This window comes from Trachypithecus francoisi, unplaced genomic scaffold, assembly GCF_009764315.1.
Source record: "Trachypithecus francoisi isolate TF-2019V2 unplaced genomic scaffold, Tfra_2.0 Lachesis_group15, whole genome shotgun sequence".
In the NCBI taxonomy this organism is placed as follows: Eukaryota; Metazoa; Chordata; class Mammalia; order Primates; family Cercopithecidae; genus Trachypithecus; species Trachypithecus francoisi.
This window is the reverse complement of record NW_022681460.1, coordinates 10,487,608-10,515,339: the sequence shown is the minus strand read 5'-3', so window position 1 is coordinate 10,515,339 and position 27,732 is coordinate 10,487,608. Positions and strand designations below refer to the sequence as shown.

Below are 27,732 nucleotides of genomic sequence, written 5' to 3'. Positions count from 1 at the left end.
CTGAGCTCACTGTGGCAGTGGAGCACATACAAGGTTTATGTAAAGCACTTATTACCCTGTCTAGCTCATGGCGAGTGATCTCAGTGAATGATAGTTGTTTGCTGCTCAGAGTGTGGGGTGTTTTTTAAAATAGGAAATGTCAACATCAGTCTAAGCTTATTATAGAACAGTCAGTATGTGAAGATGAAAGGACCAAATGCCAACCTCACTTGGACTCTTGGTTCCCAACAGTAAGAGAAACAAATTTGAAAGAGGAAGGAGGTGGCATGAGGAACTGAAAGCAGAGGTGGAAATGGATGGGGTTAGTGGGCGCTCAATTTGCCATGAAGTGAACACTTTATTAGATAGGAGATGAAACTTGAAATGCATGCAAGTTAATCTAAAGTTTGAGCTTGGGTAGATGGGAATCATGGCAGCTCTCTGAAAGGAGCTGATTAAGGTGTTAATTTTTGGCTATTTGATAAATGTGAGGAAAAAACCTGTAGGCAGTTACGGTGGCTTCCAGAGCATTGTTTTCCAATTTTTTAAATGTATACCCCAATTACACATTTGTTTAGAAGTGAAATGTGTTACTTCTGCCAATTTGAGTATTCATTGTGTTATTTTAAATAGAATACAAATCTCTATGAAGTAGAATTGGTTCTGAGAGGCCTTCAGAATCATATGGCTTAATACTTACCTTTTGCTTACTTAATGTCCCGGGGAGGCATTTAAAAGTATAACTGAAGATCGGATGCAGTGCCTCACACCTGTAATCCCAGCACTTTAGGAGGCTGAGGCAGTTGGATCACTTGAGGCCAGGAGTTCGAGACCAACCTGGCCAATATGGTTACCGTATCTCTACTAAAAACAAAAATGAGTTGGGTGTAGTGGTGCATGCCTGTAATCCCAGATGTTGCAGAGGCTTAGGTGGGAGAATCGCTTGAACTCAGGAGGTGCAGGTTGCAGTGAGCCAAGATGGCACCACTGCACTCCAGTGCAGAAATCTTTAAGATTTCTCCCCTAATCTTAAAGATTTGAGCACCTCACTTTGAGGACCACAGTTCCAAAATAATAGAAGCCTAGAATTCAAGGGAGGACACTGTAAGGAAGACCATAGACTAGTTGCACTGGAAACAGTAACAAAAGTAAAAATTAAGTTCACATGTAAGTGAAGGTGTAGGCTGGGATTTCTGCCAGGAGTGAGTGCATGAGATAATCCCTGGGGACTAAGGATTCCTTCAATTTAATGGGCAGTTCTTGAGGCTTAGGCAATTTTAATTGCAGGTGTCAAGACAGTGGTAGGGTGGACAGCAAAATGAGGAAAAAGTTGTCCAGGGGCGTGGGAGAGGGAACGGGGACAGACTAATATTGGAAGTGATGGAGAAGTTGGGAAGGGGTGATTTAGAAGACCGTGAGCCGCAGCAATGAATCTGCTTGTTGCAGTTGCGTTCGGGGTTGTTCCTGCTCCGCTTTTCTGCTTTCACCCTTTCTGGGGACTCTGTCTTCCTTTCCTGCCACGCCTCTTAAATTCTAAGTCCATGTAAATGACATTTTCACGTTAAGGGCTGCAAAGGAATTGCTGAGGAGCCAGGTAAACAGGCTTTGATTGCAATTGCAATCAAATCTCTGTAGCAAATCGTACAATTAAAACACCCGCAAGCAGGTGTGGTCGACGCCAGCCGCAAACTGAGAGCTATGCACGTGGGGCGGAGGCGCCCGCCCGGTTTCCACGCGCGCCCTTTAAGACCCGGCTGCGCGACGGCAGCGTGTGGGCAGCACGTGATAGCGCTGGGCTACTGGACAGAGCTGCGCGGCCATGGACGTAGGCGCCGACGAGTTCGAGGAGAGCCTGCCTCTGCTGCAGGAGCTCGTCCAGGAGGCGGACTTCGTGGGTGAGGCCCATGGGATTCGCGGCTGTGCCGGCCAGAGCCCCTTGACCCGGGCGAGCTTGGGGAGGGGGTGGCGGGACGGTTGCCAGGCCACAGGGGCTCAGAGAGGGCCTCCGTAAGGACAGGGGCTTCCTTCTCCAGCCCCAGGGCGGTAGGACTTTGAGCAGCGAGTACACCCGAGCCCCACGTGCCTTTTGGCCAGAGCCCCGTGCGCCCAGGTGCGACCCAGGGCGGGGGTGCCTGGCTGCTCCTTGCCTCGGTTCCTCCATTTTCCCTTCCTGACCTCCCCTGCTTCTTGAGCACAGAGGTGAGCCCAGGTGCCTTGGCCGCCTGCAGATCTACAGCGTGAGGAGTGCTGGCGATGTTCCGCACCCGAGGACTGGTATTTTTTTCCTTCCCATCAGGTCTGGACATAGAGTTCACGGGCCTTCGATCTAACCTGTCTGGACCCCAGCAGATCAGGTAAAACTAAAACTGTGTCCCCTCTGTATAAGATCCTGGCCAGACCGGCATTGTTTCTGGCCAGCAGCCTGTTGGCATTTGCGGGGCAGGACGTTTTGCGTGGCTTGCTCCTACGTGTTGGGGAACCTTGCTTTTGTCCACTAAATGATGGTAGTGTTCCCTAGTTGTAACAAGGAAAAAATCCTCCCCGTTGAGAGTGGTGATCCTGCCGCGGAGGCCATAGTGCCGGGATGGGATGTCATTGCTCATGGAATGAGATGCCTGAGATGCCTGTTTGTTCACAGTCTTTTTGATTTGCCATCGGACTGGTACCTAAAGACCCGTCAGAGTGTTCAGCAATTTACAGTCTGTCAGATTGGTGAGTTTAATATCCAGCTGTTAGAGTTTTTCGAGAAGGTATTTTTATTGTCTTTGTGTTTCCTACTGTAAAAACAGCTCTGAGATTTTTCAAGAATATAGAGTGTTGACTTTGTGTTTCCTACTGTAAAAACAGCTCTGAGATTTTTCAAGGATATAGAGTATTGACTTTGCGTTTCCTACTGTAAAAACAGCTCTGAGATTTTGCAAGGATATTGAGTATCGTTTTGTATGCTTTTTTGTTTTGGGCCATTTTATACATATAGAATGTTTTGGGCCATTTTATACATATGAAATCAACACTTCGGAGCAAACAAACTTTAGCGGCATTGTTTCCATGCTTAAATAAGTCAGTGTTAAGGAACAATCACTGTTACTCTTTCAAGTAAAACTATGTGTGTGCGATTTTTATTTTATTTTATTTTGAGACAGGGTCTTGCTCTGTCTGTCACCAAGGCTGGAGTGCAGTAGCATGGTCTCAGCTCACTGCAGCCTAGACCTCCTGGGCTCAAGTGATCCTAGCACGTCAGCCTCCTGAGTAAACTGAGACTACAGGCTCACCACCATACCCAGCTAATTTTTAAATTTTTTCAGGTGGATTTTTGCCATGTTGCCCAGGCTGGTCTTGACTTCATGGGCTTGATCAAGCAATCTTTCTGCTTCTGCCTCTCAAAGTGGTGGAATTATCAGCATGAGCAACCACACATGGCCTGTGATTTTTTTCTTAAGAAAATTTACACACAAAAATAATTTTTTTAAGGTCATCCCAGCTTCAGAAACTTTTTTTGTCCTTGATGCAGTGGCGCAATCCCGACTCACTGCAACCTCCGCCTCCCGGGTTCACTCCATTCTCCGGCTGAGTAGCTGGGACTACAGGCGCCTGCCACAATGCCCGGCTAATTTTTTGTGTTTTTGGTAGAGACGGGGTTTCACCATGTTAACCAGGATGGTCTCGATCTCCTGACCTCGTGATCCGCCTGCCTCGGCCTCCCAACGTGCTGGGATTACAGGCGTGAGCCACTGCGCCTGACCAAGGGTTTGGAGGTCTTTCTGTATCAGCTCATACAGGTCTGTTTGTTGATTTATTTATTTATTTTCTGAGATGGAGTCTTGCTCTGTTGCCCAGGCTGGAGTGCAGTAGCGTGATGTGGGCTCACTGCAACCTCCACCTCCCAGGTTCAGGCAATTCTCCTGCCTCAGCCTCCCGAGCAGCTGGGATTACAGGCATCAGCCACCAGGCCCGGCTAATTCTTGTATTTTTAGTAGTGATGGAGTTTCACCATTACTGGCCAGGCTGGTCAAGACAGAGCTGTTAAGAGTTGCATATTGTGGTTTCTTTTACAGCTACTCAATCCTGCTTTTGTAATGTGAAATTAGCTGTAGATAATACATGAACAAGTGAGCTTGGCTCCATTCCAGTAACATGTTACTATATTTACAGAAACAGACCCTGGGCCAGATTTTACTTTTCTGGATTTGTCTGTGCCCTCCCCCGGCACCATGCGGTTTTGCTGTGTTGCCCAGGCTGGGCTCAAACTTTTGGGCTCTGGATATCCTCCAGTCTCAGTTTCTCAAGTAGCTGGGAGTGCTGCCATGCCCAACCCCTGCTTTTACTATGAATGATGCTGAACCTGTGTGTGTGTTTTCCTCTCTATCCTGATCCTTTACTACTTTCCTGTTATGGTTTCTTGTTGTTGTTATTCATTTGTTTTTAATTGTAAGACCTCTTTCAGAAGTATGGGAAACAGTTGTGGTTATGTTTCCATTGTTGTACCCAAATTTCAGGTCCTTTTTTGGAGGGTGGGGGGAGAAGACAGAGTCTTGCTCTGTTGCCCAGGCTGGAGTGCAATAGCTCAATCTGGGCTCACTGCAAAACCGTCACCTCCCAGGCCCAAGCAATTCTCCTGCCTCAGCTTCCTGAGTAGCTGGGATTACAGGCGTGCACCAACACACCTAGCTAGCTTTTGTGTTTTTAGTAGAGACAGGGTTTCACCATGTTGGTCAGGCTGGTCTCGAACTCCTGACCTCAAGGGATTCACCTGCCTAGTCTCCCAAAGTGTCGGGATTACAGGCGTAAACCACCGTGCCCAGCCTGAAGTCTTTTTTTACTTTGCGTATGGTTTTCTTTGAGAGGGGAGGAATAGACATTTTAAATGAGTTAAATATATACATCTTAATGGTTTTTGGTATTTTCTGTGGTTAGTTTTAAAACTATGAGAATGTCACTTTAATATTTACTTCTGTATTTGAAGAACAGGCCACAATTAGATTTTAGCAAATTCAGTGTGAATTACAATTTGACATTTCTCATGTTTCCAGTCTGTCTTTTCTTGTTTGTTTGTCATTAAAGATGTTATCCTGTTGTAGAGGATTCTTTTTTGTTTGTCGTTAAAGATGTTATTCTGTTGTAGGGCCCAAAGTACTGTTTGAATTGTTTTGTCTTTGTAGTGAAATTCAGGGCGCTTTTCCTTGGCATTCATTCCCTCTACGGTCATTCTTTCAGGATTGTCTGTGTTTTCCGCTATTGAAGGAGAGGCAAACAAGTACGTATCAAGAGCTTCTGCAAAGGATGTTGCTTGCCCACTTACGTTCCACAGCTGCCCCCTTCAAATTCTGCCTCAGGTGCCCTGATCACTTTTGCCCTGGATGTTCTGTATTCTCTCCTGGGTCTGTTCCTCCACTCGCTCTGCCCTCTGTGCATTCCACGTTGTCTTTGATGTCTCTCTGGAAGCAGTACCTTTTGCGCTAGATTCGCTGTGTACCTTAAGTGCTCCTGTCCCCATTTCTATCATTTCCAGTGTGCACCTATATTAATAAAAGCACCTGACACAGTGTTGTATAATGAAAGTGATGTTTGAACTACCTGACACAGTAGGCAGAAAGGATGCCTCAACTATCAGGATGCCTCCTCACCCCCCATGAGTAGTTGAGGGTGCCAGCCTGCACGCCCTAACCTGGCATCCCTGGGCGACTTGTGGAGGGGCTGTCTCTGTGGTAGACCCTGGCCCTGAAGGCAGGCTCTCTGCCTTTTTCATTTAGCACCCCCAGTGCCAATCATAGCTCCTGAAACACAGCAGACACTCAGGCACACTCAGATTCTTCTTACCTAAAAGAAAGCGCCCACTCTGAAGCCTGCCCTGGGAACCAGAGTTTTTTTAGATGGTTGTGACTTTTTTTCTGTATGTTTCTTTTATTATAGGTATATAGCCCATTCGTGTAACTTTTTTCTCTTCCCTACAACGTTTGGGATTTTGGACTCAGAATTCTCTTTCCAGGCTTCCAGTGTTCAGTTTTTGAATCAGTATGGCTTCAATTATAACAAGGTATGGCATTGGAGGAGGGGAACGGGAATGTCTTTTTGTTTGTTTGTTTGTTTTTGAGATAGAGTCTTGCTCTGTTGTCCAGGCTGGAGTGTAGTGGTGCAATCTTCGCCTCCAGGTTCAAGTGATTTTCCTGCTTCAGCCTCCTGAGTAGCTGGGATTACAGGCACCCGCCACCACTCCCAGCTAATTCTTTTGTATTTTACTTAGTAGAGACGGGGTTTCCCCATGTTGGTCAGGCTGGTCTTGAACTCCTAACCTCGAGCAATCTACCTGCCTCGGCCTCCCAAAGTGCCAGGGTTATAGGCATGAGCCACTGCACCCGGCTTGGGAATGTCTTAAAAGTGATCTAGACTAACTGGCCTGTACAACCCATTTCCTTTCCCCTTTCTATCTGTCCTTGTGAGATCAGGCACAGAGGATCCCTCTGACTTGTCTCCCTGTTCTGTTTCTGTCTTAAGTTTCTCAAAAACGGAATCCCATATATGAATGAAGAACAGGAGAAGAAAATTCGACACGATATCCTGACTGGGAACTGGAGAGTTCGCAGGTATGGCCTGTTTCTCCAGGTGCCTTTTGGTTTCCTTGTTGCTGTTGTCTGCATTTCCCGTGGGCGGGCATGCTGTTTCCAGGAATGTGGCGACCTCCATCCATACCTGGTGGGGATAGCTTCAGTCGCCAGTGCGACTGGTGCTGCTCTCCATGTAGCTGAGCTGAGAATGGCTTTCACCTGTCTCCATCGTGTGCCACTCCCTCATGAACCTCTTACTGCGTCGGGTGTGAGTTTCTGTGTTGAAAAAGAAACTGACTCCTAATTTGGAACTCAAAGAAACAAGAATTCCATTCCAGTGCTAGAGAGGAAGAAATGGCTCTGTTGGACTTGCTGTGAGATGTTCTGTTGATCCCCCATGTGATCTTCTGAGGGATTTTTCAAGGATATCTCACGGGCAACCTTGGCTGTACCAGTCATACTGGGCACTGACTTCAGATGTGCACCTTAGTTAGGCTGTGTCTGCCCCACCGTGCCTGACCCTGCTGCCCTAGGCCGGAGGTCGGGAACTCTGCCTTTTTACTTTGGCTATCTGTGCCGGCCCAGTCTCCGAAACCTCGTATTCCTGTAGAGCTGGGGTCAGGAGTGACCACAGGGAGAGCAACAGCATTGTGGGTAGATGGGCCAGGGGCCTTGGGGCTGGCACCCTCACCTGGAGCCAAATGCTGTCAGCTAGGTGTGGGTTTGAACAAGGCATGGAAGCTCTTTGCGTTTATCAGGAAAGGGGAGATTAAATGAACAACTGAAATGAGATGAGTGATGATCTCTTCCAGATAATTCTGTTATGTTGGAGGAATTTTTGTCTCTTTGTATTTTTCCTGCTGGTTTTCATATAAAAATGTAGCTTTTTGTAAGGGAAAAACAAGTTGAATTTTTAACCTTCTTTCATTGTCAAGAGTTAGAGAAAGCCCTTTCCTTATCTCAAAATGACATTAGGTTCTGTGTCTGACGCAAGAGACAATCTGTTTGCCAAAGTCCTTGTCTTTTCCTGAGTGTCCCAGATAGGGACTTTATCACCCCTGAAAGCTGAATAAAGAAGATGGTCCTGATAGCAATGCTTGGTATTGGCTGGATCCCAATAGCTTTTCCTCCACACATCCTAGTGAAGCAGGAGGAGATTGAATATATGCCTGGATCCTATGGAAGGGTGTGGGCTATTCTTCCGATTGTTTGGCTTCCTATTGCATAAGAGCCTCAGAGAAGAAATCGTCTTCTTTTGGTTCATTTTCTTTGTAGATTGCAACATGAAAACCAGAGGGCTCAGAAACTGCTCTCATGTTAACATAGTCCTGCGGTTCTGATGTGTTTTTCTCTGACGTTTTCACTTTTCATGCGCCCATTTTCAGCTCTCCGGATAAAGACCAAATCAAGGCGGTGATTGACAAAGTGACACGGTGGCTGGACCTGGCCAAGGAAGGTGACTGGATGACTCTTCCTGGGATCGCTGGTAGGCAGGGGCTGTTCCTCCCAGTGCAGGAGCATTGGGACAGGTCACTGTCACCTGCCAGGAGTTGGGGGAAACACACCCTTTCTTGGGATCCTGGTCCTGAATGCCTCATGACTGAGTCTGATGCCAGCCAGCATTTGTTCGGGAGATACATAGTCTTTGTGGTTAAAGCTCTGACCTGCATTCACATGTTGAAGGCTTTCAACATACTTTGGGTTTCAAGACTGAGAAGGTCAAGTTCCATTCCTGAGCCATCCCTTTTATCTCAGTCCTGTATACCCTGTATTATTTTGACTTTTGTTCATCTCTAAACTTTTCCCCCACCGTGTGGGTGTGGAGCCACAGTGAATGTGCCATAGCTTAGCAGCTCTCAGAGGCTGGTCTGTGGATCCTAGAGTCTCTGGGACCTTTTCCAATGGGTCTATGAGATCAGAACAGTTTTCCAAGTATCCCTCAGCTACACTTGCTATTGTCATTGTGCCATTTTGGTGCCCAAGCAATGTCGGACAAAGCTGTTGGCACCTCAGCACAAATTAAGGCAGGAGCATCATACTGTGTTCTTCATTACCACTTACTCTCAGTTAAAAACGGAAAGGCCAATCTTACTAGCAGCCTCCTTAGTGAAAAACTAATATTCTTGGTTGTATTAAATCTCAATCTTTTGATTACTCATCTTTTAAATATTATATGTCAATATAGGTATGTAAAAAATAAGTATGCATAAAACATTGCTTGGCTGTGTGCCAAAATACAGTGATTGTGTCAAGGAAAAGTGCTTGTGCATGCAGTCTTTTGAGTTGAGAGCTGAATTAGCTGCTTTTTTTTTTTTTTTTTTTTTTTGGATATAGTTTTGCTCTTGTTGCCCAGGCTGGAGTGCAATGGCAAAATCTTGGCTCACTGCAACCTCCGCCTCTCAGGTTCAAGTGATTCTCCTGCCTCAGCCTCTTGAGTCACTGGGATTACAGGTGCCTGCCACCATGCCCAGCTAATTTTTGGATTTTTAGTAGAGATGGGGTTTAACCATGGTGGCCAGGTTGGTCTCGAACTCTTGACCTCAGATGATCCTCCCAAAGTGCTGGGATGACAGGCATGAGCCACCGCACCTGGCCCCATGAAATATCATTTTTACTGGAAAGAACTGATTGGTTGCTTAGACTTGAAGGTTTCACAGTCATTTTCTCAATGAATAAAGCTTGTTGGCCGGGCACAGTGGCTCACGCTTATAATCCCAGCATTTTGGGAGGGCAAGGCAGTGAGCCGAGATGACGCCACTGCACTCCAGCCTGAGCAACACAATGAGACTCTGTTTCAAAGGAAAAAAAAAACAGCCTGTCACTTCAAGGAAGATAACTCGCAGTATTTCCTAGGATAAAATTATAGCTTTCAATCAAAAACTGGAATTTTGAAGAATTTTCATGTGCCGCCATAAGCTTGACAGCTTCCCAGTGCCACAACCTTTCTGATGAGATCAGTGATCATATTTTCCAGCGTCTTCTGTTGGTGTTGTGTAATAATATGTGCAAACATTGGAGAGACCTACATAACCCTGTGACCAGTATTTTCCAAACTAATAGCACATGATGTTACTATTGTGCACTATCTTTTCTCATGGATAAGAGATCTATTCTAGGTATGAGATAGGCCAGTGGATTGTAATGTAGCAGTACAAGAAAACTCATTAATGATGGTTTCAGATTCCTCATTGCAATTAATCTTTAAGAAACTACCACTTGTTGAATTTGGTACAGTTTTAAAGAATATCCAAAGTCATTTGATAAGGCTGGTAATTCTGTTCCCTTTTCCACCTACATATCTGCTTGAGGCTGGATTTTCTTTTTCTTTTTCTTTTCTTTTCTTCTCTTTTTTGTTTTTGAGACGGAGTCTCACTCTTGTTGCCCAAGCTGGAGTGCAGTGGCACCATCTCGGCTCACTGCAACCTCTGCCTCCCAGGTTCAAGGGATTCTCCTGCCTCAGCCTCCTGCGTGCTGGGATTACAGGCACCCGCCACCATGCCTGGCTAATTTTTGTATTTTTAGTAGAGTCAGGGTTTCACCATGTTGGCCATGTTGGTCTCGAACTCCTGCCTTAGGTGATCTGTCCTCCTTAGCCTCTGAAAGTGCTGGGATTACAGGCATGAGCCACCGCGCCCATTCTTGAGGCTGGATTTTCTTCTGTTTCAACGATCACATTCCAGCCAAATGTTAGAGATTTGCAAAAATGTAAAACAGTGTCACTTTTCTCTCTAAAGTTTTTGTTTTAGAAAATAGTTCTTTTTTATAAGTGTTACTTTTGTTCTTGTATAATGGGTTTTTGTTATTTAAAAAACATTTTTTAAATATAAGAGTTTTAATTTCTTTTTTTTTTTTTTTTTTTTGAGACAGAGTCTTGCTCTGTCGCCCGGGCTGGAGTGCAGTGGCCGGATCTCAGCTCACTGCAAGCTCCACCTCCTGGGTTTACGCCATTCTCCTGCCTCAGCCTCCCGAGTAGCTGGGACTACAGGCGCTGCCACCTCGCCTGGCTAGTTTTTTTTTGTATTTTTTAGTAGAGACGCGGTTTCACCATGTTAGCCAGGATGGTCTCGATCTCCTGACCTCGTGATCCGCCCGTCTCAGCCTCCCAAAGTGCTGGGATTACAGGCTTGAGCCACCGCGCCCGGCCGAAGGAGTTTTAATTTCTAACATGCTTAATATCAATAGCTGTGACTCACATAAACACAGACTCTATGGCATCCCCTACTTAAGAGTGGCCCTGAGATAAAAAACTCTTAGAATGCTGCCCCAGATCCCATCATGACAGGCCAGGCCCTGCCACATGGCTCGTGGGCTTAGACACCCTTCAAGCTGCCTTTCCACTTGACCTCTCCATCTCTCAGCTTCTGCTCCTCCTAGGCTTCTCTTGTGGGGAACATGCCGCAAAGTTCCAGGTACTGTGTTACCCTGTGTTTCCCTGCTGCAGGCTTCCAGGCCTTTGAGGTCCAGCTGGTGCTGAGGCAGGCCCTCCCCGACATCTGGACGGTGCTGAGAGATGAGGGGGTGAGTTTTCACCTGAGACCAGGGTGTCAGTGGCTCCATCGTTTCTCTCTCATGTGGCCAAATCTGGCCTCTGAAAAGCTTTTCTCTTGCACGCTGCTAGTTTTTCCCCCTTTCCTTTTGTGTTGAGATGCAGAGCCGTTTGTTTAGGCCTCATTCGCAGTAACCCAGGATTCAGGGCATTTGTCCCTGCTTTTCAGGTGGTAGTGAAGAAAGTGAGTAAACAACATCGTTGGTATCTTCAGAACACTTCTTGTGACCGAGAGAGCTGTTGGAAGGAAAATATTCTTCTCTCTGCAAGGGGTTTTTCTGTCTTTTTCCAAATGCTGGTGAAAGCCCAGAAGGTAGGAAAACATGTTTCTCTTCTTGGCCTAAAGGCGGTCTTTTGTATTTCTGGTCATAGATACTGAAAGCTCCTCCAACAACAAGATAAAATTCCTGAAGATAAGTGATTCCTTCTCATTAATTTTTTTCGTGTTTTACTTTCAGACAGGGTCTCACCTGTCACCCAGGCAGGAAGGAGTGCAGTGGCATGAACACGGCTCACTGCAGCCTTGACCTCCCAGGCTTAAGTAAGACTCACACCTCAGCTTCCCGAGTAGCTGGGGCTACAGGCACATGCCACTATACCTGGCTAATTTTTGCTTTTTTGTTTTGTTTTGTTTTTTTGTAGAGACGGAATCTTGCAGTGTTGCCCAGGGTGGTCTCGAACTCCTGGGATCAAGTAAATCTGCCTGCCTTGGCCTCCCAAAATGGTGGGATTACAGGCGTGAGCCACTGCACCTGGCCTTCCTTCTCATTTATAACTAGCTTCGTGGATCTAACCTTGCTTTCACCAAATCATGATAGGTTAATTTGGGGCAAGAGTATCCATAAGAAACAGTACTACTTCTTTGCTCCTTTCTGTAACGCAGGAATTTCAGTACTAACTGATCTAAAACTACTTAGGAAACTGCAAGCGCCTGCTTCATAGTATAGACCCTGTGAAGACCCTGCCTTACGTGCCTCCTACTTGCAAATTGTTTTCTTTTTTCTTTTTGTTGGCATTTAAGCAGTTGAACTACCTTTCATGGAGGCAAAGGAAGGTTAGGATGGAACTGTCAAGTGATCAGAATTGCAGTGGGTTCTAATGCTACATCTTTTGCAAGAAACTGTTAGTCTGTAGTGTCTGTATTATATTTTTTATTTTCTCTCACTTGTTGATTTACTCCCAAGTAGCCCTTAGTGGGACATAATATGATGATGGACCTGCTGCACCTCCATGAGAAGTTCTTCAGACCCCTCCCAGGTAGGGGCAAACCTGTCATTTCTCTTCCTTCATGCTAGTTTGCCATCTGGCAGAGGGACTGGTCCAGAATTGTACTCCTGAGGCAGCCCCTAAAATGCACATTCCTCCCCAGTGTCTGCAGGTTTCTGGAGAGTTCGGGCAGAGGCCTGTACTCTGATCTGTTACTGTCTCCACAGAGTGGAAAGCCAGGAGACTTTGTCAAGGGGAAAAAAAATTAAATTTGAATTGATACCTCTCTCCCCATTAGTAAAGCTGTTCAGAGTTACTGTGTAAAACTTGACAAAATCAGAAATGCGTGAAGTCAGAAGTCACCTTTAATCAGCTAGTATCCTGAATTTTTTTACATATTTGATTACACTGTATGTAAATATGTAAATGTATGTAAAAATGTAAATATGTATGTAAAGATTTGATTTTTGTTTGACTTTTTTTCACTTACCCAAAGCATTATTTTATGTTGTTAAAAACCTAATAGGCCGGGCACGGTGGCTCAAGCCTGTAATCTCAGCACTTTGGGAGGCTGAGACGGGCGGATCAGGAGGTCAGAAGATCAAGACCATCCTGGCTAACCCGGTGAAACCCCGTCTCTACTAAGAAATACAAAAAACTAGCGGGGTGAGGTGGTGGGCTCCTGTAGTCCCAGCTACTCAGGAGGCTGAGGCAGGAGAAGGGCATGAACCCAGGAGGCGGAGCTTGCAGTGAGCTGAGATCTGGCCACTGCACTCCAGCCTGGGGGACAGAGCGAGACTCCGTCTCAAAAAAAAGAAAAAAAAAAAACCCTAATAAATGCTGCTTCAGTGTCATGTGACACTGTCTTCTGGCTGTCCCCTGCTTTTCCATGGTTGATTCCGTTATTGGACACGCAGTGGTGCAGCCTAGTGGGTAAAAGTGGGGACTCGAGCCTTGGTGATCTCTGTCCCACACTCACGACGTGTGTAGTCACCAGCGAGTTGACATTACCTTAATTGTAAGATTGGGATAATAGTGCCAATATCAGAGTTGTTGTGAGATTAAATGAATTAATATATAAAGAACACTAATCTAGATTAAAAGTTTTAGGAGACATTTCCCCAAGAAACGATAAAACACCTGAGTTTAGGCATACTGAGAGAGTTGGAGGAGAATTAGTGGTGAAATTAATGATATGCATTCACTAAAAAACTAAGTATGACAAAATAATCGCTAGGAGAACAAAAGCTGTGCAAGAAAGGAGAAGTCACTGTAGCCACCACAGAGCCTTTTGTGAATGACGTGCATGGGGGCGACAGAGATGGGCACTGATTTGTTTTTCTAAGACCACCAGAGTGGGCACAAAAGAACCAGCGAGTAGGCAAGGGTAGGAGCAAAACTGCAAATTTATTTTTGGTCACCTAGCTTCAGGGAAGGAGGTGGGTAGGGAGAGGTCTGTCGGCCTCCGGCAAAGGAGGCCAAGAGAGTCCCCGGTGAGCTCTCGGGCGGAGTTCGTGATACAGTCCCGACTGGGGGCTGGGAAGTCCGCGCGGGGCGTCTGCCGGGAGCGGCTTTTCTAGGAGTGGGAGGGCAATAGGCGGGACACGGGCATGTCGGGGGGCGTTCCGTAGGTGCGACCAGGTAACTCTTGGTCTCTTTGGATTGACGTCACCTGGCGCATGCCCGGTTGGCCTGCACCTTCCCGGGTGCCGGCTGCATTTTCGCGCGCGCAGGAAAAGTTGGTGATGAAGAACCCGGAAGTGCGCCATCTTGCCTCCGTCCAAACAGTCCAACCTTTTATTGATAATAGTGATAAGGGGGCGCCGTGGTCTATCTGGCTACTTCCTGCTGTTAAGGGGCGTCATTAAGGTCGGGGCCTATGGTTGGTATTTGGACGTACAGATGAAGAATAAAATAAGGCACAGTATTAGTATAGGAATGAGGAATGGAAGCATTTGTTGGAATATGGACAAAACCCAGAAGGATGGTCCTGGCAAGGTTTGGGAGTATGAGATAGTTAAGAAAATTTAGTAAGTTTGAGGCGAGTGGGGGAAAGTTGAACTGATTTCTCGGCCTAGTAGGCGGGTAGGGCATGAGGGTATAATGAGGAACGAGTGCGCAAAGTAGTTGTTGGCCAGGCAGCAATTAAGGAGTGGGGTTTTTCATGGAGTGGATGGCTTTCTGTTTACTCCTACTACAGAGATATTGGATGGAAGGCTAAGTCCAGAGAAGGACGGCAAAACAGAATAGGTAGCCTCGCTGTCTATTAAAAAATTAATTGTCTTACCCACTACCAGGAGAGTTACCCGCGGCTCAGCGAGGGTGATGGAGGTCCCCGAGTCTCGGCACCTTCAGTTGTCGTCGTCCAGATGTAGGAGCTGGAAGGAGCTCCCAGGATCCTGGGAAAGGGGGTCACGTGGAGACGCGGCACCTGTTCTCAGGGTGGGGCAATCAAACTTCCAGTGTTCTCCCTGTTGGCAAGCAGGGCAGGGGGTTGCTGGTGGACGAGGGTTAGGACATTCACTGGCCCAATGTCCTGATGCCTTGCACTTATAGCAAGGCTGCATTGGGGCTCGGGGACCTTGCGGACACCTGTTGGCATAGTGTCCTGCCTTGCCGCACTTATAGCAGGCTCCTTTTGTAGCCTTGGAGTCTGTGGGGTGTGTGCTCTCTGGCCTGGGGTTACGACTGGGCTGTAAAGCCGCTGCTAGGAGTGGGCTACCAGTTGATGAGGAGCAAGGAGGAGGAGTCTGGGCAGGAAGGGAGGGGGTGGGGAGAGCAGGGAGAGAAGGAGGAGTATAGGGACGAGAGCGTAAGGCCCAAAAGCCTTGTACGTAATTAATTTCGGACCACTTGCCTAGCCACTGGCAGAAATTGCTAAGGTCGATCACGCCACAGTGGAAAGGAAAATTAACCGCTTCCTCCTAAGGTCTTGTTCAAGCTGTAAGGTTTTTAAATTGGCTAGGAGGCACCCTAAGGGGGGCTCTTTGGAAATTTGGACTGGGGGTTTCCCATTTGTTTCCTCTTTACTTACACAATGGACACAATGGAAATGGAAGTGGATCTCTGCCTGGCTTCAAAGCGTCCTTTGGAACCACCAGAGACAGACTGGAGGCTCTTGGAGCCAAGGTGGAGATTACCTTCAGGCGGACGTCTCCGTCCTGAACGGGTTTCCCGAGCCACTTGGTGGCTCAAAAGTGGGCCTCGGACCTGCGCAGGATTTTTGGCCGAGGGAGGTAAAGAGGAGACCAGGGCACTTACCCCAGAGAGGCCGTGAGAGTGAGGGAAGCGGGTCTCAGGTCCTGGTCCGTCTGCGGCGTGGGAGCAGGAGGAGGTTCCTCAACCCTTAGAGGCCTGAGGAGGGGTCTCCTTCTGGGTTTCGGCACCAACTGATTTGTTTTTCTAAGACCACCAGAGCGGGCACAAAAGAACCAGCGAGTAGGCAAGGGTAGGAGCAAAACTGCAAATTTATTTTGGTCACCTAGCTTCAGGGAAGGAGGTGGGTAGGGAGAGGTCTGTCGGCCTCCGGCAAAGGAGGCCAAGAGAGTCCCCGGTGAGCTCTCGGGCGGAGTTCCTAATGCAGTCCCGACTGGGGGCTGGGAAGTCCGCACGGGGCGTCTGCCGGGAGCGGCTTTTCTAGGAGTGGGAGGGCAATAGGCGGGACACGGGCATGTCGGGGGGTGTTCCGTAGGTGTGACCAGGTAAATCTTGGTCTCTTTGGATTGACGTCACCTGGCGCATGCCCGGTTGGCCTGCACCTTCCCGGGCGCCGGCTGCATTTTCGCGCGCGCAGGAAAAGTTGGTGATGAAGAACCCGGAAGTGCGCCATCTTGCCTCCGTTCGTCCAAACAGGCACGTGGCTGGAGGTGCAATGAGAGGGGTCATTACCCTGTCAGCTGGTGGGACGTCAGGAGTGAGGTGTCTAACACTGCACCACGCATGTGCTAGAGAGATGGGAATAAATACCAAAAAAAGTAACAGCAAGTGGTTGCCTTTGGGGAGTAGGAAATGGGAGAGTAGCGGGAAGAGATCACAGAGTTTTGTTTTTGTTTTAGTGTGTGTTTTGCAATAAACCTCTTTAGATGCAGGTATAATTTTACCAACTGAGTTCTTACATAAATTTTCTTTTATCAGGACACTTTGCTAGTTACAATTTTTAGTTGATTTTTTTTTGTTGGATTTTTCTCTGAGCAGTTATTTACAAAGGATTTCATGTCTGCCTTTCTGATAATACTTCTATTTGTAAGTCTTACCCCATCGGCTAGAACTTCGCAAACTACATTAACTAAGGTTGGCAGTAGAATGCAGCCTGAATTTAAAAGAAAACCATTTGGCCTTTACTATTAAAATTGGTGATGGCAGGTTGATCTGAGTTTAGAAATCCTTAGTGGCTAAGATTAATGGTGTTTTCAATTCCTGTTTTGTTTCAGTTTGCTTTATTAATCAGTGCCGGTGGCAAACTAGGTTCAAGAATATTCCTTCCCATATTTGCCAACAAACAAATTCACTCTTGACTACCTGGGTTTTTCCCCTCAGAAAGCTACGATCAATTTAAGCAGAATATCCACAGCCTATTTCCTGTTCTCATTGATACCAAGAATGTAACAAAGGATATCTGGAAGGTAATGAATAGAATTGCTTCGGGTTAAGGACTGCTTTTTCCGTAACAATACCACTTGGCTTTCTCTTGTGGGTTTTTTTTTTTCTTGTTTTTTTGTTTTGTTTTGTTTTTTGTTTTCTGTGTTTTTTTTTTGTTTGTTTGTTTTTTGTTTTTTTTGAGAGGGAGTCTTGCTGTGTCACCCAGGCTGGAGTGCAATGGCATGATCTTGGCTCACCACAACCTCCACCTCCCTTGTTCAAGCGATTCTCCTGCCTCAGCCTCCTGAGTAGCTGGGATTACAGGTGCGCACCACCATGCTCTGCTAATTTTTTGTATTTTTAGTAAAGATGGGGTTTCACTGTGTTAGCCAGGATGGTCTTGATCTCCTGACCTCATGATCCACCCGCCTTGGCCTCCCACAGTGCTGGGATTACAGGGGTGAGCCACCGCGCCCGGCTGGCCACTTGTGTTCTTTAAAGTTGTTCCTGGATGCTTTTCTGTCTTCAAACCAGTATCAGTTGCCTTTTGTATTTTGGCACCTGTGGGTCATTGTATTAACTTATATATGATTTTTATTCCCTTCCTCTCATTTCAGTTTCCACATTTTGACTTATTTGTATAGAGTTTTTGTGTTTAGATCAGACAACAGAACAACTTATTTTAGAACTTGATGCATGCCTTGGTAATATTTGCAAGATGTGTACAGAGCACAGGGGGAGGAGGTTCCCTCCTGAAGAATCTTGAGAAAACCTCTTCTTTATTGAGCCCCCTATTCATGGGTTCTCAGCCCTGACAACATGTTAGAATCACGTGGGAAGTTGAAAATGCTGATAGCTGCACTGGCAGCTTCTTGTCTGACCTAGAGTGAGGCCAGGTGGTATTTCTAAAGCTCCCCAGGTGATTCTGTTGTGGGGTCGAGACTATGCACCATGTGTAGAGAAGAGAGACCCAACTGGTTTGAATGCTGCTTAGAAATGAAACTGAGAATAGCCAGGCACAGTGGCTCACACCTGTAATCCCAGCATTTTGGGAGGCTGAGGTGGGTGAGTGGCTTGAGCCCAGGAGTTTGAGACCAGTCTGAGCAATGTGGGTGAAACTCCATCTCTACAAAAAGTACAAAAATTAGCGGGGAATGTCGGTGCACGCCTGTAGTCGTGGCTACCTGGGAAGCGTAAGTGGGAGGATCGCTTAAAGCCCGGGAGGCGGAAGTTGCAGTGAGCTGAGATTGCACCACTGTCCTCCAGCCTGGGCAACAGAGAGAACCTGTTTCAAGGGAAAAAAAACCCCAACAACTGAGGAACAGAGAAGGGGGCATCAGATCAATGTTGTGAAGCCTTAGAGTGATCCCTTAGAGTGAATTATCCAGGAAGGGAGCCACACAGATGGGAGTGGGGTGTGTGGTCTGTCTCTGCCCAGAGGCTGTTATTATTTGTACTTGGCATATTTCCAGCTACTATGAACTTTTAGGGTTTAGTAACTAGGCATTGCCCCTAGGCCCTCGAGGCCTTAGAATGACTGTATTCTACATGTATGTCCCTGGTCTTTGTCCTAGTGCTTTGCTTTCCTTTGTTTATAGATAATCTCTTAAAAGACATCTTCTGAGGGAGATGGTGTGTGTAGAGTTTTTTTCCTAGCCTGGGTTTTTGGGAGCCCTTCTAGGAAACCCAGGGATACTGGGGTACCCTGACCTCTTAACTAAGGAGTAAGGATAGTTGCACTATTTGAAGAGAAAGAGAAGGTTGTAGGAGTAAGCATTTTCCAGGCTGTTTTAACAACCATTTGGTCCTGCCTGAAATAGAGAATAACAAAAGCGCAAATGTTTTCCTCTGGTTTGTTTTCCATCATTGTAGGAGATGAATTTCCCGAGGGTATCGAATCTTTCCGAAGTCTATGAAGTCCTGAACAGGTGAGGACGGCCATTCCTGGAGCTGCTGCTGGAGCAGGGTCTGTGACTGTGGCGGCCTCCCTGTGCCCCACAGGGCTTTGGGCTCTCTAGGCGTGCTCACCTCTCACAGTGATGCCTGCTTGGGACTTGGTCTCCTCCAGCTCCTCCTGCTTCATGGCCCTCTTCCTCCGATGACCCTCTTACCTCAGTTTCCAAAGAGAGAGAAGCCAGAGACAGGAAATCTCTCAACCCCTGCCTGTCAAACAGTTGTACGCGCCCCTTTTTCATTGTCTCACCCGTCACCAGCAAATGGGGCACCTTCCCTGTGTGAGGCCAGGCAGGAGGAGCTGCCACCTACTCGTCACCTTCACCCTCGCTTGGTGGCTCCCCCACCCCTACCTGCCCCTTCCTGGGGTGTCTCCACCTCTTTTTGTCTCCCTCTTATTTCCTTCCACATCAACAAGTGTTCTCCTAACTTAACAACAAAACCTCTTGAACTCTCGGTGCTCTTCTTCCCCACAGCCTGTGGCAGGCAGGGCCTTGTCTCCTTCACTTCTCTCTGCAGGGGCACCCAGAGCCACTGGTCTGTCCCCACTCAGCAGGACGAGGCACGAGAGGCGTTTGGAACAGGGGTGGCACCCTCTTCTGGATGTGCGTGTGAGATTTTTTTAAACCCATTCCTTGTGGTTCGTGTTCTCTACCTGTCTCCCAAGTTTTCTCTCAAGGGCCCCTCCTCAGCCCTTTTGCTGCTCATTCCCAGGCTCCCGTGTGGCCTCGTCCACCCGCTGGGCTTCAACTCCCAGCACCTGTGTGTGGCTGCAGTCCAGACCTCAGCATCTAGGACACTGCGTTTACAGCTGTCTTCTTTTTTTTTTTTTTTGAGATGGAGTCTTGCTCTGCCGCCCAGGCTGGAGTGCAGTGGCCGGCTCTCAGCTCACTGCAAGCTCCGCCTCCCAGGTTCACACCATTCTCCTGTCTCAGCCTCCCGAGTAGCTGGGACTACAGGCGCCCGCCTCGTCGCCTGGCTAGTTTTTTGTATTTTTTTAGTAGAGACGGGGTTTCACCGTATTAGCCAGGATGGTCTCGATACAGCTGTCTTCTTGATGTTCCCACTCTCCATGACTTACGGGCACCTTCATCCTGACACTCCTGTCTGTCCCTCAAACACACTGCAGTGCCTGGAAACTTGGAAGTCTTGATGGTACCAGGCGTGATATTGGGGGCTGTGTATGCATGAGAGGGTGAAGGGGAGAGGGAGTTTTGTTGTAAATGCACAGGCTCTGATTCCAGACTTCCTGGATTTAAATCACAGCTTTGCCACTCACTAGTTTTGTGAGTGACCTTGAGAGAATTACTCAATCGCTCTGTGCCTCAGTTTAACCATCTGTGAGATGAGAAAAGCATGTGTCACTCCAAGGTTGTCGTGAGGATTAAATGAGTTCGTAGATGTGAAAGGACTTAGCCCCTTGCATGGAGTCCAGGTCTGTCGAATCTTAGCTACTGCTGTTGACAACTATCCCGATCCTAACAGACAGCTCAGGCCACACCCACGGCGACGATGCCTGTTTGACAGATGGGGACATTAGGGCTCCAGGAGGCTAAGCGCATGAGGTTCCAGAACATCTTTTTTTTTTTTTTTTGAGGCGGAGTCTCGCTCTGTCGCCCGGGCTGGAGTGCAGTGGCTGGATCTCAGCTCACTGCAAGCTCCGCCTCCTGGATTTACGCCATTCTCCTGCCTCAGCCTCCCGAGTAGCTGGGACTACAGGCGCCCGCCACCTCGCCCGGCTAGTTTTTGTATTTTTAGTAGAGACGAGGTTTCACCGTGTTAGCCAGGATGGTCTTGATCTCCTGACCTCGTGATCCGTCCGTCTCGGCCTCCCAAAGTGCTGGGATTACAGGCTTGAGCCACCGCGCCTGGCTAAGAACATCTTATTGAAAACCAGTGAAGTCGGCCGGGCGCGGTGGCTCAAGCCTGTAATCCCAGCACTTTGGGAGGCCGAGGCGGGCGGATCACGAGGTCAGGAGATCAAGACCATCCTGGCTAACACGGTGAAACCCCGTCTCTACTAAAAAAATACAAAAAACTAGCCGGGTGAGGTGGCGGGCGCCTGTAGTCCCAGCTACTCGGGAGGCTGAGGCAGGAGAATGGCGTAAACCCAGGAGACGGGGCTTGCAGTGAGCTGAGATTCGGCCACTGCACTCCAGCCTGGGCGACAGAGCGAGACTCCATCTCAAAAAAAAAAAAAAGAAAACCAGTGAAGTCAAGGTTTCCTTGCCATACGCCGTCTCCATTCACCCAGGTCCCGGAGCCAAGACCTAGAAGGGGTCACAGAGCTGAGTTGTCTATTGAATGGAGTTTTATGGACTGGACCCTGTAAATCTCTCAAACCTCTCCTTTCTCTGCATTCTCAGGATTATTATCTTTTCGTTCCAACCATGGAACTGTGGTAGTAGCCCCAGCCTTGTGGCCTGCCCTCTTCATACCCCACACCACCCCTTGAATGATGATCTAGAATGTGAATGTGAATGGGCTGTTTTTTCTGGTCAGAGTCTTTCTGTGGCTTCTGAAGTCGCTGTCGGTGGTAGGGGCTCTTCCCCACCCTCTGGCCCTCCCTTCACACGGAAGCTTCCGCCCCACTTCTCACCTCACAGCTCTTGGGGTCAGACCTCCTTTTCCTCACTGCCTTTGCCTGCTCGAAATGCCTGCCGTCTTCCCATTCCTTGAACCCCGTTGGTTCCTGTGGTTTGGGACTCTTCATGAGTGCTGTCCGCTTCCGGAAGCCTGCAGGGTCCTGGCATGGCTGTCATACCTCAGGCCTTGCGTTTACAAGAGACAGGCGTAATTGTCTCTGTAGTTGTCACTAGACAGGCCACTGGACAGCTCCGGAGGACAGAGACTGTCTTGTCTGTCTTGGTGCCTGGGCTCAAGGCAAGCATTTGATAAATGCCCCTCCTGCACCGTTCTTCTTTCCCCTTTCCTGTTGCCCAGTTACCAAGACCTTACCTGTCCATGCCTAGATGTGCACCTTAAAGATATGTCCCCAGTACATTTACAAAATTTATATTAACTTAAGGGACTGAGGGGGAAAACAAGGGATTACTTTCAGCAAATTGTTTTTTATTCTGTTTTTCTCTTCTAATAGTGACTTGAATCCCACCAAGAATTCTGGACCAGAGATTGTTCACGCAAGCAGGTGTGAGAAATACGGTACGTTCCCATGAGCCACACTCCTTGCACGGTCGGCAGAGTGCTGAGGTGCTCATCTGAGCTTGTCCTTGACCCTGGTTCTCCCGCCCCACCCACCCCTCGCCCCCCACCCCCACCTCATCCCCACCCCGGACAGCAATGGAGCGGGAGGTTTGTGTGGGGTTTTCCTTTGCTTACTCCGTGTAACTCCTGCCCCAAATGAGTGAGCCCAGAACGCATCCAAGAGCCCTGGGAGTTGTCCGTTTCCTCCTTAACGTGGTCTTTATAAGGCAACTCTGAGCTTGGGGCTTTCTCCACCATGGGGAGGACCACGGTGAAGTGTGGGCCCGCAGAAGGGTATGCAGGACCATGGGGAGGTTGTATGAGCTGCCGCTGCCATGGATAGTGAGCTAGGATGGGGCGTGTTTCTAATGACTGCTCAACTCTCTCTTCTTCTGGTGGAAAATGCCTCAGTTAAGACAAAGTGCCCCCACGAAGCTGCGTATGATGCCTTCCTTTGTGGCTCAGGTAAGGATGTGGTTCCTTTAAAAGGAAACTGTCTTTCTTTTTTTTTTTTTTTTTTTTTTTGAGACAGTCTCACTTTGTTGCCCAGGCTAGAGTTCTGTGGTGAGGATCTCGGCTCACTGCAGCCTCTACCTCCTGGGCTCTACCTCCTGGGATCCTCCCTCCCGAGTAGCTGGGAGTACAGGTGCATGCCACCACACCTGGCTAATTTTCGTATTTTTTGTAGAGATGGTTTCAGCATGCTGCCCAGGCTGGTCTCAGACTCCTGGGTTCAAGCAATCTGCCTGCCTCGACCTCCCAGTGTCCTGGGATTACAGGCATGAGCCACCACACCCAGCTGGAAACTTACTTTTTGTTGGCAGTATGCCCCTGCTGTCCCTAGATTCTGCATTTATGTCAGATTGGCTTGCACATAATGAGAGAAAGCATGAGCATGCACATTTTGATAAGCTCTATTGCATTTCTTTTTTCCGTCCTAGTTCTTTTGAAAGTGGCACACTTGCTTCTACAGAAGATACATGGGTAAGTATTCTTTCTTTTCATCCTGCTATCCAATCAGTGGTCAGGATTTATTGAGCCTTTGCTGGAAGCCAGCACCTCCCCAGTCCCAGGGTCCTACCAAAGAATGGAGAATGTGAAGTGTCACTGGTATAGAAATCTTGTCCCTGACTGGGCAGCAGCCCACAAATGGCCCTGTGCCACATGAGTAGCCCTTCCTACCACCTCTGTACCTGCCTGTATGAGTCGTGGCCCCTCATCCCCACAGGTGTCAGGAGGCCAAGGCAGTGGGGTTAGGCTTAGGTTCTGACACCTGTCTCAGTCCTTCCCAGCCTGGTGTGTGTGCTTGATCTGTTTCTCACTTGTTTTCTTACAGCCACATAAGCAACAATGAGGTATGAGGAGAAAGTGTTCAGGTCAATGAATGACATATCCATTGTTGGGGGGTACATAGGCTGGGGAGAGATGAATGGAACCCCACATTGGAATCTTCAGTGCATTTCCCCATGGCAATACCATCCTTGATGCCTGCAGCCCTGGGCACATAGGCACCAGAAACACATTTGCAGTGTACACGCTACAGCACCGTCCTTGGCATGCACATTTGTTAAGTAGGACTTAGCCGGCCAGGTGAAGGAGCCGGTCAAAATTCTAATGTGTGCTTTGGGATTGATGTAGAAACATCTTTTTGGATTATAATCTATTAACTTGGGTCCTGCCTATATTTGTCCATTTTGGCAGTGGATGTTATAAATACAAACGTTCTGTGACACATGGATGGGAAGCTTATTTCTTAAATAAGAAATGCGCCAGCCTCACCCTCTTTCTTGTGGTTTGGCTGTTTATGGGCCCCCTGGTGAGTATGTGTGTGCTGGACAGGGAAGGAGCTGGCAGTAGTGGAGCACCTCAGTGCCCCGGGTCACACATCTTCTATTTCTTTTAATCCCCATGGCCTAAAAGCCCTCCCTGCCTGTCTGGTTGGCCCGTGGTTTTGCTGGGGCCTGTGCTCGGGTGTGTGTGCTCCCTGGACAGAGGTGGCGCTGGCAGTGGGAGGAGGCTGTGGGATGAGGAATGCCCTTTTGGAATCAAGGTTGATGTCATGCCAAGTGGGGACAGCATGGGGCTTTCTCTGAATCGTGGTCTCGCGCTGATTCTCCGAGCCTGTTGCTGTTTGTCAGCAGTGGGACCCTCACCAAGCCATCACCAGCAGCTGGTGACTGTCCGGAAGCTCTGCGTCTATGTGGGCCACTGAGAATGCTTTAAGATTGGCCAGCTGGGGAAGCACGCACCCAGAGCCCTAAGGCTTGTGAGGGCGGGAGGGGGAGAGGGCCGTCCGAGGCAATGTCCTTCTCCTGTTCTGTCACCGGATTCTTGGCTGTGACCAAGGAAATGGATGAACTTCCGTGTGCCCGACAGCTTTGGGGTTTTCTGTCCTTGCAGCATCGACCCCGTGCCTGAGTCGTCCTTTCCTCAGTACCTCGACGTGCTGGCTCCTTACGTGAACCAAGTGAACCTCATCCGCGCGCGGGTCCCGAAGATCGTGAGTTGATCTCATTTCGCCCCCTTGCCCTGCTCAGAGTTCAGAGCCTTCACTGGGAAGCGGCCAGTGCTCTCTGGGACTTGTGAGAGGGATTTCAGTGGTCGAAGAAATAAGAGCTGGCTTTTCCTTTCCCCTCATGTTTCTCCACCAAAGCCAATACGGACTCATCCTTCCTTCTCTTCCCCTCCCCACCCCAAGCAGAGCCTTTCCTAGTTTCTCTTGATCTTCAGACTGGATAAGAAGTCAGGAAGCACTGTGGAAAATCTCTTGTGTTCTGCATGTTTTCTAGAATTTTTCTGGTCCAGATTATCCCAGTATCCGACCTCCCATCCTCATCCTCAGCATCAAAAGGTGGCCCGGGGTCAGCGAGCAGCAAGTCTACCATAAGTTTCAGAATCTCTGCAAGTTTGATGTCAGGCGACTCACAAGAAGCCAGTTCTTACTTCTGACCAACAAGTTTAAGGAGTAGGTGCCTCTGAGTCCGCGTCCCCCACCCCTCCTGCATTCATCCCTGTATCTCTCTGACTCCACCTGCCTGATCACAGCAGGCGGCGCGATCCTGTTGCCTGGCTGACCACAGCAAACTTGTTTTGGCAGCGCGCGGAACGTCCTGAAGGAGTACCGGGGCCACCCGACCCTCTGCATCTCCCTGTACCGCTACTGGAGGCACTCCCCAGACGTCAACTGCGTGCTCCAGTAAGTGCTGGGCTGAGGCCGCCTGCCTGTCCCGGGGTCCCAGCATCCCAGCGTGGTCTGACTCGAGCACAGCTCGCTCACTGGTGTGTGTTGCCAAGGGGGTTGTTGATGAGTGTGGTGCCCTGAACGTCATTCAGTGATACTCACCGCTTGTCTGTGGGGCACCTGGTGTGCTGGGCACCGTCGTAGTTCTAGGGCCTCGTCAGTGAAGCAGAAAATCCCTGCTCTCATGGAGTTTACCTGCTGGGGGAGATAAACAGGATAAACAAACCTATAACGTATTGGGTGACAAGTGTTTATTAAAAATGAGAGAAGGGTCAGGGGTGGGTGGCAGGCTGCAGTTCAGAGGAGCTGACTTGGAGTGAGCCAGACAGAGGGGACAGCAGGGTGGGGCCTTCCAGTCAGGAGGCGCCAGGAGAGTCACAGGGAAAGGCCACTGTGAGCAGAACAGCAAGGAGGGAGAAGGAACCGGGGTCCCCCAGGGAGGACTGGGCGTCTCTCCGGAGAGAGGGAATCGCGGAAGTTATGGCAAGAAGGTCGATGACCCGACTCAGGTTGTCTTCCGTGTGGGGTAGACCGTAGAGGCAACGCCGTGAGAGCAGTCAGCAAGGAAGGAGATGCTTCAGCTGGGTCACAGCTCAGTGCAGCCGGGGGCAGCGGGGTGGAGTCAGCGACAGACCAGAGAAGGATCAAGTGGGAATCCAGGGTTCGGGTCCTGAACTGGAAAGGCAGAGTTGCTGTCAGTCGAACTTGGTGAGGTTCTGGCTTGTGGGTTAGGGGCCACATCCGTTAGAAAACAGCATTGCTGAAGAAGCACACTGAGCTCCGCTGCAAAGCCTTTTTCTTTCAACCCGCGGTTTGCATCCCATAGCCAGCCTAACCTTGAGAGGCAGAAGTTCAGCGTTGGCACTGGGAGAGTGACGAAGAGAAAGAACATCTGAGTGCACAGGGCTGGGAAGGAAGAGGGGCAAGCCTGCGTCGGCGCCTCTCGGCCTACTGGGTGCCCCGGCCACTGATAAGTGTCATTGTCTTGCAGAGTCTGTGGCATAGTGACTGCCTGGGCCCTTCTCGCGTTCATCTTCGGAAGATCTGGTCCCTGAGCGCAGCGAGGCCTCCTGCGGCCACCCTCAGGTCCCCATGCTCTCTGGAAGGTGTGCTGGGTGTGTTTGTGTAAATCAGATTCTGTTTGCAGATGGATCTGTTTGGTCGTTTCTAGAAATTCTGTTATGTCCTGAACACGAAATTCTGTCAGCACTCTCAATGATAAATCAGTCGTTGGGTACCATACCTGTATGTGTGGCCAGAACTTTTCTTTCTGTAAATGCAGGCAGAGCAGTCAGCACCTTGGGATTTAAGCTCATGTCTCACAAGCAGGTCATTGTGCTAGGAGCTGGACACCAGGTGAAGAAAAGGCGACGTTATTTCCGGGAGAAAAACGAATGGCTTATTACTGGCTGTTGTTGACTTAGTTCGGAGGAATGGCCTTCCGAAGTTTAGTAAAGGAAGGAGGTAAAGCTCAGAAGAGGGAAAGTCATGTGCAGTGGGGACATTTTTGATAAGCGTTATAAACTGTAAAACGTTCACATGCATTTAGAAACAGTGACCTGCAGGCAGCTCCAGCGTGCGCCTTTGATGCCGGCACCATCGGACGCTGTGTCTCCTCCACAGCGGTCTGCACTACGCTCAGCTTTCTCGGTAACCTTTCTCTGTGGGATCTACACTCGGCTGGGCTCTTTGCTCAACCTGGAGCTTCACTTTTGAGGGCTCTGCAAAGCTGATTTGAGTTCAGCCTGGGAGACATTTTTCCTCTAGAAAAACAAGCATTAGTGGTAGTAGCTGTCCACAGGAGGGTGAGGGAACTGCTTTTCCAGAGGTCACACCCCTTTCCTGAGGGGTGAGGGGCCCAGTGGCCCCACAGGATCCTCTGCAGCTCATGATCCAACCAGCCATGCCACACTCCAAACAGCAGCTGTTTCCTCACCTGCTCAAACCGCATGGTCGGGGCAGTGTCAGGGTGTTGGTGTTTTTGTTTTTTGTTTTTTTTTTCACTGAATGTGACTTGTTTTGAGACAGGGTCTCTGTCACCCAGATTTCAGTGCAATGACACAATTGTGGCTTACTGCAGCTTCTACCTCCAGGGCTCAAGCAATCCTCCCACCTTAGCCTCCCGAGTAGCTGGGACCACAGGTACATGCCACCACACATGACTAATCTAAAACACTTGTTTTCGTAGTGATGGGGTCTCCCTATGTTGCCCAGGCTGATCTTGAACTCCTGGCTTCAAGCCATCCTCCCGCCTCAGCCTCCCAAAATGCTGGGATTACAGGTGTGAGCCACCACGCCAGGCTGATTGAATGTAGCTTTGCTGAAGATAATTCCACTTTTCTTTCATGGACTTTGGGCTTGACTGTTTGGGTAAGCCCTGCATTAAGTAATCTTACAAGTCCCTCTCAGAGGCCTGGCTTGAGGGCTGTTTGGCATCCCAGCAGCGGAGCAGGGTTGGGCGCGTTAAGCTTTTCCACTGAGCT

General features: G+C 48.7%; 1 protein-coding gene across 2 annotated transcripts; it reads left to right on the top strand.

The window, feature by feature from the left end:
• Positions 1 to 1,046: 1,046 nt before the first annotated feature.
• On the top strand, positions 1,047 to 26,486 carry PNLDC1 (PARN like, ribonuclease domain containing 1). Of its 2 annotated transcripts, XM_033234291.1 has the most exons (19): positions 1,047 to 1,874; positions 2,276 to 2,333; positions 2,618 to 2,691; positions 5,194 to 5,233; positions 5,890 to 6,013; positions 6,472 to 6,560; positions 7,907 to 8,007; positions 10,963 to 11,039; positions 11,237 to 11,380; positions 12,255 to 12,324; positions 16,810 to 16,895; positions 18,724 to 18,779; positions 21,902 to 21,966; positions 22,420 to 22,473; positions 22,950 to 22,992; positions 24,409 to 24,508; positions 24,798 to 24,973; positions 25,106 to 25,204; positions 26,241 to 26,486. In XM_033234291.1, the coding sequence occupies exons 1-19, from the start codon at positions 1,799 to 1,801 to the stop codon at positions 26,302 to 26,304; spliced, it is 1,596 nt and encodes a 531-aa protein (XP_033090182.1). In that variant the 5' UTR covers positions 1,047 to 1,798; the 3' UTR covers positions 26,305 to 26,486. The 2 variants fall into 2 exon arrangements, with proteins under 2 accessions (XP_033090182.1, XP_033090183.1); XM_033234292.1 differs by lacking the exons at positions 12,255 to 12,324; positions 16,810 to 16,895.
• The last annotated feature ends 1,246 nt before the right edge of the window (positions 26,487 to 27,732 follow it).